General features: G+C 41.0%; 1 protein-coding gene across 2 annotated transcripts in view; it reads right to left on the bottom strand.

The window, feature by feature from the left end:
* Positions 1-5,495: 5,495 nt before the first annotated feature.
* The window catches only part of ino80 (INO80 complex ATPase subunit), a 233,907-nt gene continuing 220,625 nt past the window's right edge, over positions 5,496-18,777 (bottom strand). For both annotated transcript variants that reach the window (XM_073040376.1, XM_073040377.1), the window contains exons 33-36: positions 16,069-16,242; positions 13,837-13,990; positions 10,180-10,392; positions 5,496-7,802 (exon numbers count right to left, since the gene is read on the bottom strand). In XM_073040376.1, coding sequence (XP_072896477.1) covers positions 7,582-7,802; positions 10,180-10,392; positions 13,837-13,990; positions 16,069-16,242 — 762 coding nt within the window. In that variant the 3' untranslated portion in view covers positions 5,496-7,581. The remainder of the gene's footprint in view (positions 7,803-10,179; positions 10,393-13,836; positions 13,991-16,068; positions 16,243-18,777) is intronic.

Below are 18,777 nucleotides of genomic sequence, written 5' to 3'. Positions count from 1 at the left end.
GACTATTTCCTATGGAAGCTGAGATCCTTCAACGTGTGCAATAGGATGTGGGTGATCTTTTACCAGTCTGTTGTAGCAAGTACAGTTTTCTTTGCAGCTTTATGTTGGGGGAGCAGCATTGGTGCTGCAGATGCAAAAAGACTAAATAACTCAAAAAGGCTGGATCCATCTTTGAATTAGTGGTGAAGAGGAGGTCACTTAACAAACTGTTATCCATTATGGACAACCAGGCACATCCTCTCCATGACCTACTGAATAAGCTGCAGAGCACCCTTTCCAACAGACTCATTTAGCTTTGCTGTCACGAGGATCAATACAGAAAATCTTTCCTATCAAATGCATTAAGTACCTACAACAGTTCATCTGTGTGACAAGAGAACACACATCATAGTACAATAGTCTCTATTTTATTTCCTACATTAATATTGCACTGTATTGCACATTGGTAAATTATTATGCATATTATTCTGTACTTTATTATTAGTATTATTTATTATTATTGCTAAGTGTGTTTTTAAATGTTGCTGCTGTAACAAACAAATTCCCACTTGGGATCAATAAAGCACTTATTATTATACCAGGCCCTGATGCACCAAATTAGGATGCTCCATCATGCATCTATAGACATTTAAAGAAGAAACTGAAATTGTAGAATTTAGAAAGCTAGAGAATGATGGTGCAATACAATGACAACCAGTCTCTCTGGAATGGAGGGCATAATGGATTTCAGAATGCATAGCATAAATTAGGAGATGTGAAATGCATGTAACAAGCACAATGCAATAAAAATGGAAAACTTTAACCTACATACTGCACAAACTTAGCAAACCAAATTAGCAGTAATAATATGTTGAATAATTAATGTGTGTTGGGAGTGGGTACTACACAATTTTCTAGATTGGTATGTTGGGCAACCAACAAAGAAAGTGTCTATTTTGGATCTAGTATTTAGATTCATAAAAAAACTATAGCACTGAAACAGGCCTTCAGTCCTCCCAGTCCGTGTCTAACAATTTAAATTTCCTACTCCCATCAACCAGCACTGGGATCATATCCCTTCAGACCTGTCCAAACTAAATTGAAATCTCATCCACCTCTTGCACTGCCAGCTCATTCCACTCTCTCACCACTTTCTGGCTGAAGCTTCCCCTCATGTTCCCATTAAACATCTCACTTTTCACACTTAACTCAGACCTCTAGTTGTGGCCTCAACAAATAACAGAAAAAGCTTGCTTGCATTTACCCAATCTTCAATGTCCTAGGGAATAAAGTGCCAACCTATTCAATCTTTCCTCATCACTTAGGTCCTGCAGTCCCAGCAACATCCATAAGACAATAGGAGCAGAATTAGGCCATTCAGTTCATTATGTCTGCTCTGCCATTCCATCATGGTCAATCCTGGATCCAGCTCAACCCCATACACCTGCCTTCTCACTACATCCTTTGATACCCTGACTGATCAGGAAACTATCAACTTCCACCTTAAATATACACACAGACTTGGCCTCCATTGCAATCTGTGGCAGAGCATTTCACAGATTTGCTACTCTCTGGCTAAAAAAAACCTCCTTACCTCTGTTCAAGCTGCCAAACACTCCTCATATTCATCCTCGGAATCATCCTCATAAACCTTACCTTTGAAATTTTCTTTGTATTTTTTCCAATCTTATTTACATCTTTCCTGTAGGTCAGTGATCAAAACTGCACACAATACTCCAAATTAGGCCTCACCAATGTCTTATACAACTTCAACATAGCATCCCAACTACTGTACTCAGTACTTTGATCTATAAAAGCCAATGTGCAAAAGCTTCCTTTACAACCCTATCTATCTGTGACACCACTTTCAATGAAGTATGGACCTTCAGATCCCATTGTTCTACCGCTCTCCTCAGTGCCCTATCATTTACGGTGCAAGACCTACCCTGGTTGGTCCTCCTAAAGTACAACACCTTACACTTGCCTATATTAAATTCCATCCACCATTTTTCCAGCTGGTCCAGATCCTACTGCAAGCTTAATAGTCTTCCTCAATGTTCACTACACCCCCAATCTTGGTGTCATCCACAAGTTTACTGATCCAGTTAACTACATCATCACTCATGGTGCTGATATAGATGACAAACAACACTGACCCACCACCGATCCCTGCAGCACTCCACGTCATAAGCCTCCAGTCAAAGAGGCAACTCTCCACTTGCCTCCCAAGAAAGTAAAGATGTAAACATCTGTTTAAGATCTCCACCATCTTTTTTGGCTCAACACAGATCATCATTTCAATCTTCCAGAGGATCAATTTTGTCCCTTGCAATCCTTTTACTCTTAACATATCTGCAGAAACCCTTAGGATTCTCCTTCACCTCAGCTGCTAAAACAACCTCAAGCCCTCTTTTTCCTCTCCTGATTTCTCTCTTTAAGTGCTCTCTTGCATGTCTTATACCTCATTTGTTCCTACCTGTCCATACCTGCTATGCACCTTTTTTTTTCTTAACAAGGGCCTCAATATCTCTGGAAAACTAAGGCTTCCTAAACCTGTTATTCTCATCTTTTATTCTGACAGGCACATACACACCTTTTACTTTTGAGGTCTCCCACTTACCAAACACATCTCTGCCTGAAAATAACCTGTCCCAACCCACACTTGCCAGATCTTTTCTGATGCCATCAAAATTGGCCTTTCTCCAATTTACAATCTCAACCCAAGGGCCAGACCTATCCTCTTCCATAAATACCTTGAAACTAATGGCATTATGATCACTACATGCAATGTGTTCCCCTACACAAACTTCTGTCACCTACCCTGTCTCATTCCTTAACGAGAGATCAAGTACTGCACACTTCCTCGTTGGGACTTCTATATACTAATTAAGAAAATTTTCCTGGACAGATATGACAAACTATCCCATCTAGTCATTTTACAGTATGGAAGTCCCAGTCAATTTGTGCAATGAAAACAGGTTAACTAGGAGTTAAAGGCCTTTAAGGAAGAGTGATCACAATCCAGTGCAACTTTGTTATACTTGAAAGCTATCAAGTTCAATGTGAAACATGGTTTTAAATTCGAACAAGCTGTAAAAGGCAGGAAAGCCATGGTTAAATGAAATCTAATTAAGTTTAATGATATAACTTGCAATAAATATGGTTGTGTAGGTCTACAATTTGCAACTAAACTTATTGGCCTCATTATAGATACTTTGAGAGTGTTTAATGTGGAAAAACTCGGGGTGTGCAGTGGGGGGGGGGGGGAGAGGATAAAAATGTTCTAGACAGCAAAGTTAATTAATTCTTTAAAAAAGCTACATTATTTTGTATGAATCAAGAAAGGAGTTTAAAAAGGTTTACTTCTTTTGCATTTTGTATAAATCTTTTGAATTTTTCTCCAGCTAAATTCTGCAAGAAATATTTATTCTCCATGTTGAATTGTTGAGTAATGATTTATGAATTCCATATGGGCAAATTTCCAGAACTGCAACAACTGTAATTCAGACAACACATACAAAAAGCTGGAGGAACTCAGCAGGCCAGGCAGCATCTGTGAAAATGAGTAAACAGGCAAGAGCCTTCATCAGGCCTGCTGAGTTCCTCCATTTGGGTGTGTTGCTTAGATTTCCAGTATCAGTAAATGTAATGTAGGGGTCGTTTGTATCCGCCTGTTAATCCCAACTCCACTTCTAGTCACAGAAACCTTCCATACCTCTTACTTCTTCACTAACAGTGTATTTGACAACTGACATCACGGAACAAAGTTATTTCTTCTATAACAGGAAGCCGAAGACCAACTGTTACCTGATTTCCATTTCTATCTCACAGCACAAACTTCTCATTGTACATGCAATGGTTACAGATTCATTGACAAGTTACAGGTATGCTTGCCCTTAGCTGTTCCACTGAAGCTTACCTACAGCATTCCATCAATAGCAATAATGTGAGGCCAAGATTGCATCTGACAAAACATTTCTTCACATCCACAATGGGTCTCTGACCTGAAACATTAGTTAATTTTCTTTGAACTAATTCAGTTTTTGTATAAATCTATTGAATTGTGATGTTCACTGACCTACTGCATGTCTCCAGCATTTTGTTTAATTTCAGATATCCAGCATCAGCGGTTTAAAAAAATTTCATGACAGTCATTAGCTCTCACATTATAGACTAGTCATGTCATTCAGTCATTTATGATATCACCACTCCTCAAATTACATCCACCTACACACATAGCTATAAAGAATTAATACAGTACAAACCTATTGTTATACACTTACATTCTGCCTCTTGTCATTTGATACAACTGGACACAGGTATTCTGTGTGGAGGGTTAGAGTCTGACATCTTATTGCAATTATATAGAGCCTTGCTGAGACTTCAGATTGTAATATTATGTATAGGTCTTGTCTCTCTATCCAAAGGGGTAGCAGAAGTACAACAAAGATTGAGTATTGGTTAAGGAAATGGGCTGGGAGATTATTCTAAGTGAGTGTCTGTAGATTAAGAAGACTGGACTTGCACTCTTTAAATTGAGATATGACTTGATGGAAACATACAAAATTCTTCTGGGATTTCAGAGAATAGATGCAGGTATTTTTTCTATGGCTGGGTATCTCTAACCTAGATCTATGAGTCCTAGTTTCAAAATAAGGGGCTAGTCATTTGGAACCAAGAAGGGAAATCTTCATCCAGTGGGTATTTAAACTTTGGAACTCTCTGCTCTATGAATGAGTTACTCACTATGTTCAAGACAGAGAGATTTGTGGATCATATGGGAATGAGGTTAATTGCAGGAAAGTGGAGCCAAGGGAAAAAAGATTAGGCACATTACTGAGAGGTGGAACAGGCACAAGAGGCAAATGGCTTGTTTGTTTATATGCTGCAGGCGCACGTCCTTCAAGTGATTTCCAAATTTGTCAGCTCCCTCACATTATTCAGTTGCTACTCAACCTCCCCTTTCAGTATGTAGTCTTTACATGCATATCCTCCCTCACATTGCAGAGCTCTTACACTATCGCTCCCAATTACATATTCATTTCCTCCTATTATTTTGCTGCTGTGGTCTCGTCGCCTTCCTCCATAACATATGGACAGTACAGACTGGACTTTACAGCTCCCACACATCATCATTGGTGAGGTACACCACAGGAATCAGAATGAGTCAGTCTTCAGCCCAGGGGCCATTCTTTATGAAAAATTTCAAAATTAAATGCTGGCTGTCTGTTCAACTGTGGGAACAAGGAATTAGATTTGACTTTCAATTCACACCTGTTTTCAGGCTCTTTCTAGCAAGGGTCACTCAGAAAGGAATTAGATTGGAAACCACCTGAAACCTTATCTCAGTGCAGTCTGACTGTTCCAGTCCCTCTGTTGTCCTGGTTGAGCCCAGGTGTTGTGCTTGGTCCAAGAATCAAAGTTGGGGGGAATGCATTGTCTAAGTCTAAGTGGATTTGCCAAAAAACACTCTATTTCACAGCCAAGCTTACGTCAAGAAGCACAAACACCAGCAATTCATTAGACACTGATTTTATTGTGACACAGTTTGTACCTGAATCAGTCTTGCTAAAGTCAAACACAAATCATGTGTGATTTCATTAACTGATTGTGTTAAGTTATGGGGGTGCAGTAAAACAAATCAGTCAACCAACCCACAATGTGGAGGTGGGCAGGGAAGAACTGATTCCGAGAACTAGTACTGCATACATTGCACATATAACCCTTCAGGCCCCCTCCTCCATGCATCCTCCTCAAAACTTCCCCACTTTGTTCTCTGGGCCACAAGCTGAATCTCTGCACAGGCCAATACAGAGTTAAGAACTATTTCCCTGACTCAATACCCAGTTTTAAGCGAGTAGACCAAGTCTTAAACAGAACATGCAAGTGTTGGAATACAGAGATATAATGTGTGTATTATCAGCAGACCAGAATAAACAGAGCATGGCCATTTGGAACAGGGTTCCAGGATCCCTGTTAAACATCCCACCTCAACAGGCACCGTTCAATACTTGGCCAAAGGAAAAGGAAAAAGCATGTGCTTGCCCATGAGAAAGCAGTGATGCCTTACAGTGAAGATTCTGTACTTGACATGTACTGCGAGTGGAAGTGGAATGTAACCTGAAGTATGGGACAAGAGTCATAATTTTAGTGTCCTCTGTTGTCAATTGTCCTCTGGATGTTTTAAAAGACAAGCGCCTTCCAAGGATTAATTCTGTTCAGGTTCTACTCTATCTTTAAACAAATGGAGAGCTACTGTATGGGGGAGGGGTGGTGATGAGGGCTGTTGCAGCATATCTCACAGAGCTGCCCGTACAAGCAGAACGATGTCTTCTAAATTATACATTAAATCTTTCAACAGATCCATTCCACTGGATGGAAAAACTAGCCTGGCGTTCTACCAGGGATGAAAGGCAACACCAAGGGTGGCAACTGAGAGGACAACAGATTCAAATGAGCAGCAGCATTCACTGCACATGCTCCAGATTTTAACATTCATAAAAACACGTCATTTAAAATATTGCATATTTTTCTTTTGCTCATAACAAGGAAAAGAAGCCAAATCGGAAACAAAAAGGAGAACAAACAGCAAGACCTTTGAAGTGGGTCAAAATGAGACAGAGAACAAAGAGTGGAGAGTAGACAGAATGCCAGAGAAAGTGGATTGAGTGCCAGAGGGTCCAGGAATGGGTACTCACAGAGGGAGAGAGGGAAAAACAACAGGTAGAGAAACTCCTGTACACAACCAGAGCTAAAGCTGTGTCACAGTGCTATCTGTGCACAATTGGGCTCTTCTTGATGGCATGCAGGAAAGGTCAGAAACCTGAGGGGTAATTTGCAGGAATCAACACGTATTAAAGTATATTGAAACACCAGGCAGCAGCACTATGTCAGGGAACATCCCTACATGAATTGATAGTTGCCAAGTTCTGCCTGTCCTAGCAATTTACAAATACTTGTGAACAGCCTGGGAGTTACAATCAAAGCAGTAAAGTCTGTGAAAAGGAGAGACCACTAGCACATCAGACAGCAATAAATGCTCAGTGAGATGCATTTGGAAGCCTCTCTTAGCAGTTGGAGGGAACAGCGCCACCACTGAACGGTAACACGTAGTTGTGGAAAGGAGGCAGCATGGAGGGTGACACAGGGCAAATGATGCTTCTGTTCTCAAGGGCAACTGGCTAATACCTCTGCAAATTAAACACATGGACATCAGAATGTTTACCTTTCAGCACTGGAAACTAGTAAAAATTCACACACATACAATCTCTTCATAAAATTACTATTCATCACTCAGCTGGATTCTCACAAGCCTCTGTTGGGTTAGTAAAAGATAGCAGTTTCTGTTTGATTTTTTCCATTTTTTTGTACATATTTACAAGTTCATCGATAAAAAAATAGCACATTCAAAAAAAACAAACAAAGAATCTGTGCTCTCATGGTAAACATTATGTACACATCATTCAGAGGAAAAGGCTTTTTCCATGATTTTGCTTATTAGGCTTTTTAAATTTTAAACCCTTACATGTGAAATTTGTGACACCCCCACCACCCCTCCCTCCCGCCCGGCACCCCCACCACCAACTACATTAATGTTGGTGGTTACCGGCCCCCAGCTGAAGGAGGCTGAACCAGACCCCTGCTGCCTTTCTTGCCAGGTGATAGAGCAGGTGTGCTAGTGTCGGCTGGGGTTTGTGGTGTTCCTGGCACACTGTTTGACAGGCTGTGCGGTGAGCCCATTGGGGAGGTGCTCATCATTCCAAATGTGCTGCTGCTAGTTGGCCGGGAAAGAGGAGACTGTCCTGGGCCGCTATTTGCCATACCTGGAGAGTAAAGAGGAAACATGGGAACGTTCAACACTGACAAAACAACCAGAATTAAAATGCAGATCTTCAATCTCAACATTTCACTCACCAAAATGAGTAAATGCCAATGCTTGCAGGTGTGGCACCAATGGGTGACAGTAAATCTCCATCACCAGGGCAGGTTCAGATTGAAATTTCCTTTGCACTATCCATTACAGCACAGGCCAATTACAGAGTAAAGTTCCTTCTACACTGCTCAATCACTCCCAGGGTAGGTGCAAAACAGATTATACTTCAACTGATGCTCCCTGTGTGCTCTTCCATTAAGCAGATTCAGCATGGGCTCAACACAGGTTTGTGATACAGTTTCCTCTATAGAGTGTCTCAAATACGATGGAAAAAGGAGTAGAAATAAATGCTGATAGGTTGGGTGGAGAAACATTCAAATAGATCTCATCTTCTGAATCATCTTGAGTACTATAAATGCTTTGTATATATTTCAGCAATCTAGCTAATTTGAAATAGAACCTATACAGGCAGAATTAAGAAATATTGTGCTGCAAATTTAGAGCGAACTTGAATCTAGATAAGACAATGACCTATCTCCTACAGGCAGTCTCCTGTTTGAATTTCTATTAGTTGTTACAGTCACACAGAATAAAATAGCAAGTGTTTAATTTTGGATCAGGCATTAACACACTGCATTCAACCTCACCTTCAAGAAAGGAGATACTTAATGAACACTATTATGAACATAAGCCACCTTGATTCAGTCTTCTGTCTTTAAACATGTATAAATATGTCTGTAATCCCTAGAGACTGCAGTCTGTGAAAATCCCAGGAGGCCAGCAATACTCAAACCACCCTCTCTGGCACCAACAATCATTCCACAGTCAAAGTTACTTAGTAGATCAGATTTCTCCCCATTCTGATGTTTGGCCTGTACAACAACTGCACCTCTTGACCATGTTTGTATGGTTTTTTGCAATAAGTTGCTGCCACATGATTGGCTGATGGGATATTTGCATTACAGATGTACTAAAATAGCCACTGAGTGCATTTGTTTTACTTCAGGTAATTAAAGAATAGAGGATAGAACTGACTGCCATTGGGAGACCTAGATTGGCTAGAATTCAGCCAATGGGAATCCATTTGTCAATAATGGAAAGAATGGCTCAGAAAGGGAATATGCTAACCCATAAACCAAGATGTCAAAGAATGAAACAAACACCACAAGTTCATAGTAGAGAAGAGCATGCAATAGCTTCAGCAGTTTTATTGGTGATTTAATTCTATGTTTATAGTACACACTAACACAAGTTCCAGTGCTGTTCAGTACCTCAATGCTACTGTCTACAGTGCACCAAAGGTTGCTGTGCAGGCTTGTTGACAACTATAATATTATCCACTTAACCTTAATGTTATTTCACCCAAAGGTTATGTGTTGGCTTTGAATCAGCGATGGAAGATAGAACAGATAATAAGTTATTGCCTATAATATTTAGATTAAAGTCTGCTAGTTTTATTATTTTTGTACAAAGTTGCATTAAGTTGAAACTGTTTTGCAGTTCATTCACCTATCTCATGAAGATTTGCTGAGTCTGAATCAGTTTTATAAGAATATTAATCCTGTTTTTGAAGAAAGAACCATGTGATGAATTCCACTGAGCAAGGGATCTTTGTAGGGATTCTTTAGTCCTTCTGTATACCTTGATATCGGGCAGCAAAGGGATCATCAGGGAATAAGATCAAATGTTGGGAGTGTCCTTGATTTCAGAAAACAAATATGACAATTATCCTTTTATGAGTTAGTGCTGCCAGTTTTTCACAATTGTAGTAAACGTAGCACAAAAACAGTGCACTCCATGTAACAGTGTCAACTCCAGAAAATAATTTAATCCCAGGATGTGAAATCAGTATCAAGTTCAAAGTTAAAAGTACAATTATTATCAGAGTATGCATGTATACTATTGGATCAACTTGTTGACTAACCCAACACTGTGATGAGCCATTAGAAATGAACTTGCTCTCACTGGTTCAAGGCTGATATAGCATAGCTGCTTGTGCACTGCTATTACAACTGGGGTACTGGAGTTGAAAGTTCAATTCTGATATCATCTGCAAGGAGTCTGTACATCCTCCCTGTGGAATGCATGCGTTTTCACTGAGAGCTCTGGCTTCCTCCCACAGTCCAGAGATGTACCAGTTAGTAGGGTTAAATTGTCCTGTAATTAGACTAGGGTTAAATCAGGGGTTGCTGGGTGGCGTAGCTTGAAGGGCCGAAAGGGCCTATATTGAGCTGTTATCTCAATAAAGCAAAAAAGATATTAAAAGGGCAAGTATGGTCACACTAAGCCCAGGCTGACATGCACGATGCTCCTAATAAGTTCCTCACCTTTGGACACACTGTACCCATATGCTGCATATGCAGCAGCTGAAGCGGCTGCGGCCCCTGCCCTGGCTCCTGCCATTGCTGCTGCACTACCAGCAGTGGACTTTCTCCCTCGATTCTTTCCTGAACTCTTTGATGTAGTCCCAGATCCTTTTGGACGTCCCCTGCCCCTGCCTGAAGGGCCCATGCTGGAACCAGACTTGTCTTGCGAAACACCTGCAAAGTAAGGTTGTGATAATAGTTAATCTTTTTCTACATATTGAAAAACGCTGGATAGGATAGTGTTTGTCAGAAAGTTTCTTTAATTAGATCCCAACTAGAGAGAGTGTGATACCAGATCTCCTATTAGGGAATGAGAAAGGGCAAGTGACAGAAGTTTGCTTAATGGAACACTTTGGATCTGAAGGTCATAATGCCATTAGCTTCAAGATAATTATGGTGAAAGGATCTGGCAAATGTGGGACAGTCCGTTTTCTGGCAAAAGTGTGCTTGGTCAAGTGGAAGGCCTTCAAAAGTGAAATTCAGAGTATAGAGTTTGTATGTTTCTTTTAGAATAACAGACAACGCTGACAGGTTGAGAGACTTTGTTTTTTTGAGGGATACTAAGGCCCTAATTAGGAAAAAGAAAGATGTATAACAAATGGGAGCAAATGAAGTACTTCAGTACAGTAAATAGTACGGCACAAAATTGATTCTCTGGGATATCAGAGTCATCACCTATGCATGGAGCCAAAAGACACGGGGGAGATGTTAAATGGATTTTTCCGTCTGTATTTACTCTGGAGATGGACACAGAGTCTCTAGAAGTGAGACAAAACAGCACTTAGGTTGTGGACTGCATACAGATTACAAAGGAGGTGTTTACTGTCTTGAGACAAATTAGACCATAAGACATAGGAGCAGAATTAGACAATAGACAAAAGGTGCAGAAGTAGACCATTTGGCCCTTCGAGCCTGCACCACCATTTTGAGATCATGGCTGAGCAACTACTATCAATACCCAGTTCCTGCCTTGTCCCCATATCCCTTGATTCCCCTATCCATAAGATACCTATCTAGCTTCTTTTTGAAAGCATCCAGAGAATTGGTCTCCACTACCTTCCGAGGCAGTGCATTCCAGACCCCCACAACTCTCTGGGAGAAGTTGTTTTTCCTTAACTCTGTCCTAAATGACCTACCCCTTATTCTCAAACCATGCCCTCTGGTACTTGACTCTCCTAGCATCCGGAACGTATTTCCTGCTTCTATCTTGTCCAATCCCTTAATAATCTTATATGTTTCAATCAGATCCCCTCTCAATCTCCTTAATTCCAGCGTGTACAAGCCCAGTCTCTCTAACCTCTCTGCGTAAGACAGTCCAGACATCCCAGGAATTAACCTCGTGACCATTTGGCCTATCGAGTCTGCTCCACCATTTCATTATGGCTGATCCAATTTTCCTCTCAGCCCCAATTTCCTGCCTTCTCCCCATATCCCTTTATGCCCTGACCAATCAAGAAATTAGGGTGAATAAATCCCTAAGGCCTGACAAAGTGTTCCCTTGGACCCTGTGGGAAGCGTGTGCAGAAATTGCCGGAGTTCTAGCAGAGATATTTAAATGCCCTCAGCCATGGGTGAGGTATTAGACAACTGTAAGGTAGATAATGTTATCCTGTTGTATAAGAAAGGCTCTAAAATTAAACCAGGAAACGGTAGGCCGTGAGCCTGACATCAGTGTGGGAAAGCTAATGGAAGATATTCTAAGGCACTGTATATACAAATATTTGGATAGACAGGGATTAATTAAGAACAGTCAGTGTAGCTTTGTGTGTAGTAGGTCACGTCCAACCAATCTTATAGTTTTTCAAGGTAGTTTCAAGACGTTGTCTGCATGGACTTCAGCCAGGCCTTTTACAAGGTCTCACAAGGGAAGTTGGTCAAGAAGGTTCAGTCTCGTGGCATTCAAGTTGAGGTAGTAAATTAGATCAGAAATTGGCTTCACGGGAGAAGCCAAAGTGATAGCAGATGGTTACCTCTCTGACTGGAGGTCTATGACTAGTGGTGTGCCAAAGGGATTGGTGCTGGGTCTTTTGCTGCTTGTCATTGATATCAATGATCTGAATGATAATGTGGTGAACTGGATCAGCAAATTTGCAGTGACACCAAGATTTGGGGGCGGGGGGGGGCGGGTGTAGTGGACAGTGAGGAAGACTATCTAAACTTGCAGCGGGATCTGGACCAGCTGGAAAAATAGGTTGAAAAATGAAAGATGGAATTTATTGACAAGTGTGAGGTGTTGTTCTTTGGGAGGACAAACCCAGGTTGGACTTGCACAGTGAGCGGTAGGGCACCGAGGAGTGTGGTAGAACAGAGGGATCTGAGAATACAGATCCACAATTCCTTGAAAATGGTGTCACATGCAGATAGGGTCATAAAAAAAACTTTTAGCACATTGGCTATCATAAATCAAAATATGTATAGAGGAGCTGGGATGTTATGTTGAAGTTGTATAAGATGTTGGTGAGGCCTAATCTGGAGTATTTTGGAGTTTTGGTCACCTAAGTACAGGAAAAATATCAATATGATTGAAAGAGTGCAGAAAAAAATTACAAGGATGTTGCAAGGACGTGAGGACTTGACTTATAGGGAAAGGCTGAAAAGGTTAAGACTTTATTCCCCAGAACATTGAAGATTGAGGGGAGATTTAACAGAGGTATACAAAATTATGAAAGATACAGATAGAGTAAAGGCAAGCAGACTTTCTCCCTCCCTCCCCATGAGGTTGCACGAGGCTACAACTAAAGATCTGGCTTAAGTATGAAAGGTGAAATGTTTAAGGGGAAATGAGGGGAAACTTCATCCAGAGTGTAGAATGAGCTGCCAGTGCAAGTGGTAGATGCAATGTTGATTTCAATGTTTGAGAGAAGTTTGGACAGGTACATGGATGGGAGGGGTATGGTTCAGGTGCAGAATAATAGTTCAACATGGACTACATGAGCCAAAGGGCTGGTTTCTGTCCTGTTGTGTTTTATGACTTTCAGCTGATCAGTGTAGTGTTCTATGACTTTCAATTCATCAGTAGTTACAGAAGTGAATTTAGTCCATGATTTTAACATGTTGCTTTGCTGAATACCTAAATCAAGAAGAATCAGAACTGGTCACAAGGCATCTAATGCTGTGCAGAGTCAGAAGCTAATTTCAGTATACAATGGATAATGGAAAAGGCTCTTGCTTTTGGCTTTCCCACATTAACCCATCCTACACGTATTCAATGGTAGTGACTGCCCCGCTCACCCAGTCTCTCTGAGCAGATACATTGGCACATATACACAGGCATTTGTCAAGAATTACCAGCAGGATATGAGAAAACAATTCACCAAGGGTTGAGGGGAAGATTACAAATTGACACTTTGGACTGATATCACAGCTGAATTGTTCTCCTGCCTCCCACTAATCCCCAGCTGCTAATTCTATTTATAATCACAAGCTTGAGTGGAACAACAAAACAAACAGGAAACTGCACAATTAAACAGAAAGGGTGACAATCACCATCGTGGGTGACTCAAACTCACGCAACACCACCAGGTTTCAGTTCAAGGTTACAAAATTACCACCGTTATGGCCGGTTACATTTAGTAGGAAAGATTATAACACACTGTGAAAGATGCCTCAGAGCCATACCGTTCATGTGATCTGAAGTTGAGCCTGCAATGGAGACTGGAGAATTGGTTGCTCTGGATTGAGAGGCTGATGTTGGGTCATCCACAATCACAAGGTCACTGCTGCTTTCATCGGGTGCAATAGATCCCGTGTGCTGTTCACTACTCATTGATATCTATGGGAATGGAGATCATAGATTACACTGGAAACCTGTGGTTTTGGAACAATGCATGTGCACAATTAAATCCACTTGTAAATAACTACCACATGTAAATAACAAACCATGCCTTATCCATGCCAGAGTTCCCGCACATCATTTATACTGAACAGCCAAATAGGGATATATATATATTGTGCCAATAGGATAGAAATATGTGCATCTGTTGCAAAGAATTCATAAAGTCAACTAATAATGGAAAAAGTACAGAGAAAATAACAGTCAATTGATTGTCAAATTTCATTCTGATAAAACATACAGGGGCCCTTTATAGTTGGGTCAAAAATATTTATCCAAGTGGGTCTTCTAAGTTCTCAACTTTCTGCCACAATGCATCAGCCTGAGACACCTTATGCAAGACTGTTTCCAATAAAAGGTTGTAGAAGCCAGGTGAAATTGTGGTGAAAGAATTTCACTTCTTTACCAGCAGCAATGAACCCTGTATTTACAGCTTGCTCACCCCGTGTTCCATGATTAAATGGATTGCTTCTCCAGTGAAAATCTGAAAAAACCTACAGAAAGTGGCAATGCCAATCATAAAGCTATGACATACAATACAGACCTGATCTGAGTAAACATGTGAAGCAATGAATTCTGCAGGATCACTAAGGCACGTTTTAACAGGATGACGAGCCTCAGCCAGGGGTCGTATACTTGGTGGCATAACGAAGCTCTCAGTCAGCTGGCATCAATCAGAGGCAAATAACCACAAACATCGGCAAGAAACGTTCACAGCACACAGTTTGTACCAGCAGGCCAACCTCCAGAGCACTATATAACATCAAAAGAGGTAAGCATTCTGCAGGTTTCTTGGGATTGGAAAATGGATGTGGACTTGGGAAAAAAAAGCTTGTGTTTCCCCCCAGGACATTGTGGGTACAACACTGCGGCCAGACATGGTCCTATAGTCCACAACAGCCAAGCTGGCATATGTTGTGGAATGGTGTTGAAGAAGCTTACGAGAGGAAAAAGACCAAGTACTCTGAACTGCCAACAGAAGCTGCCGAGAATGGCTGGAAGACCAAGATTTTCCCTGTAGAAGTGGGATGCAGGGGATTTGTGGCTACATCTACGATTAGTCTATTGAAGAAGATGGGGGTGAGGGGTTACTCACTCCAACAAGCAATCAAGTCTTTGTCAAATGCAGCAGAAGAAAGCAGTAATTGGATTTGGATTTAAAGGAAAGATAACAACTGGGCTGCAAGATAAAGACAGGAGGGTATGGAACTAAGGGGGTTGTACCTGGGACGCCAGGTAGCACCACTGAGCCCTCAGGAGATGTCAAAGTGGGCTCTTCATTGTTAATATTGGTGGATTATTCCCAGAAACTAAAAGAAATGGCTTCTAAAACTTGTAGACAACACTAGAACAGTCTATTTTAAACACCTGTAAAATGCTTAATTGCAGTTGATACTTGTTAAATAATGACACCGTGCACGTTATTTAGTTATCCAATTTAGCAACTGATAAGTTATCAGAATAATGAGTACATCATTAGTATTGTTTAGACTGATGCATTTACGACCAGTCTATTAAAGAAGATGGGGGTGAGGGGTTACTCACTCCAACAAGGTATCAAGTCTTTGTCAAATGCAGCAGAAGAAAGCAGTAATTGGATTTGGATTAAAAGGAAAGACAACAACTGGACTGCAAGATGAAGACAGGAGGTATGGAACTGAGGGGGGTGTATCTGGGACACCAGGTAGCACCATTGAGCCCCCTGGAGACGTCGTGGGCTTATCAACGAAACGTCAAAGAAGGTGGGTGCCCACCTGATGACCCAGATGAAGTACCTAACCTCCTTGGCACCACTCCATGCCCAATGCCAACATTGAGAGTGCCGACTTATCATAGGGATTGAAACATCAAGTCCTATTAGCTCTACTACATATTGTGGTCTATTTAAACTTCATTTCATAACATGCTTGTAAAACACCTTGAGACAGGTTTGGTATTGTTTAAGATACGATAAAAGTTAATTTTGTGGTGGAGGTATGCTCCAACTTTGCAAAGCCTAGTTATAGGTCCTTCAATACCTCACTGTAAGGGCTGGGCATAGCTGAGTCCACACTAATGAAAGATTCCTCTCCGTCTGCTGACATGTTTCCTGAGGACATGTTGGAGTTATCAGCAGATGCTAACGAAGGTGTTAACATATTCCAGCCATCTTTCCTCCTCTTCACTGCATTCTCACTATCCTCCTTCTTCTTCTGTTGAAAACAAACAGAATGTATCAAAACTTTGTTGACCAGCCACACCTAGTTATTATAGTAGTTATACCATATCTGAGTCAGTTAAACACTCCATGACAAATTAAAATTACAAGAATGTAAAACAGTGTTCTGGAGAAACTCAGCAGGTCAGGCAGCATCTGTCGAGGCAAACAGTTGACATTATGGGTTGATTCCCTTCACCCGGATTATCACAAATTCCAAGACCTTAGCAGGTACAGAATAGGAGTAAAGCCAAGTTTACCAATGAAAGATTCAGCTCTGGACACAGCTGCAAATACAATTTTTATCCAGAATATCTATTCCAACTTTACCTGAACTGAAGTGGCTGCTAACAAACCAATATCATATGGCCTGAAGGCCAGGCATCTGCAGGTGAAGTGGAGGATATACTTGAGCAAGATGATCAGATGCATTTCAGCCAACACTCGAGTCATTAACTTCATCCCTGGATCCCACACTTGTTACTGGAACCACAATAGTAAACCTGCCCACCATCCACCCAACTATTGCTGAAGTTGCCTTCTGACAGCAGTGGCAACAGAATCTATCCCAGGATACTGGAGGACAGGTAGGAGATCGCTTAGCTTTGACAGAAATCTTTGTATCCTCCTTAGCTATTGGCCATCCTCAGTTTTTGGAACTTATCAATAGATAAGTTTGTCCATGTGTCACACACAAAATGCTGGTGGAACGCAGCAGGCCACGCAGCAGCTATAGGAAGAAGTACAGTCAACGTTTCGGGCCGAGACCCTTCGAAGGGTCTCAGCCCGAAACATCGACTGTACTTCTTCCTATAGGTGCTGCCTGGCCTGCTGCGTTCCACCAGCATTTTATATGTGTTGCTTGAATTTCCAGTATCTGCAGATTTCCTCATGTTTTGTTCATGTGTGTGCTTTTTTTGTTGAATGGCTATCAAAATAATCCAGGAAATTACAGACTGGTAAGATTTACATCAAATTATTGGAGATTCTTAGGGGCAAAATTTACTTGCACATGGAAAGGTAAGGACATTAGGAACAGTCAGTAGGCTTTGTGTGGGAAAGGTCATGTGCCACAAATTTGAGTTATTTTTGAGGAGGTGATAGATGATTGGAGAGGGTAGGATGTGGTCTGATTAGCATGTTTTACAGATAATGAAGATTGTTACAGAACACAACAGGATACAGATCAGTTGGAAATTTGGATAGAGAAATGACAGATGGAATGTAATCAGGTCAAGGTGAGGTAATACATTTTGGGAGGTCAAATGCAAACTGCAGGACTGATAGGAACAATGATTACAGAATGATCTTGGAGTGCAAGTTCATAGTTCCATGAAACTGCAACATCAGCTGAGGGGGTAGTAAAGGCATGCTCGCTTTCATCAATCAAGACACTGAGTATAGAAGCTGGCTAGTCATGTTGCAGATGTATAAAGCTTTCCTGATGGAGGGTCTGGGCCTGAAACATTGACTATTTATTCATTTCCATAGATGCTGCATGACCTGCTGAGTTCTTCCAGCATTTTGTGTGTGTTGATTTGGATTTCAAGTATCTGCAGAATTTTTCATGTTTACGTATAAGATTTCAGTTTGGCCACATTTGGAGTATTGCATATTGTTCTGGTCAATGCATTACAGGAAAGATGGAGGTTTTGGAGAAGGTACAGAATAGGTTCACCAGATTGCTGCAGGACTAAAGAGCACAAGCTATAAGGAGAGAGTGTCAGAGTGAGGGGTGATCTGAGAGGTATATAATGAGAATGCTTAGTTTGAGGAGGTTGTCAGAAACTTTTTCCCCCAAAGGTGTAATCATTAAATACAAGAGGACAGAAGTTTAAAGGTGAGAAAGAGAATGTTTAAAGGGGAAGCACAAGGCAATTTTTCCTCCCCCACAGAGCAATAAGCACCTGGAACGTGTGGCCAAGGAAAGTGAGAGAAGCAGATATGATAGCAACATTCAAGAAGCATTTAGCCAGACACACAATCAGGCAGGGAATGGAGTGATATGGATCTTGTGCAGACAGGTGGGTATAGTTTAGATTTATGTCATGGTCAGTGCTTTATTGTTCTATAGTAAAATATGCACAAAAAATGAAATCATAGCAAGGTAAACATTATTATTACTGACTATACTGTACAAGAGAATATACTGAAAATGTTGGCAGGAAATTCACTATCTATGAGCTTCTCCAAATATTATTTTGCACCTTATCTGCCTCAGGTGTGTTCAGTAGGACAGCAATAGGAGGTCCAACCTCTCTAAAGTACAACTGCATGGCACTTGACTTCATCTTGATGCTGATGCCTGGTATTTGAAATTCTGTGGTGCTGATACTCTCTCAGATAATGACAAGATTGTTAAATCACAAATGATCCAAATCTTTTTGGCAAAGTCAGCATTCATTGTCAATCTTTAACTATCCCTTGGACTGAATGACATTTTAGTGAAGAGTTAATTATACATTTATGGGATGAGGCTGGGTAGAAATAGCAGATTTCCTATCCAGAAGGGTGTTAATGTATAGATAGG

The sequence above is a fragment of the Hemitrygon akajei genome, chromosome 3 (genome assembly GCF_048418815.1).
Source record: "Hemitrygon akajei chromosome 3, sHemAka1.3, whole genome shotgun sequence".
In the NCBI taxonomy this organism is placed as follows: domain Eukaryota; kingdom Metazoa; phylum Chordata; class Chondrichthyes; order Myliobatiformes; family Dasyatidae; genus Hemitrygon; species Hemitrygon akajei.
The sequence above is the reverse complement of the archived record's forward strand: the minus strand, read 5'-3'. Positions and strand labels throughout refer to the sequence as shown.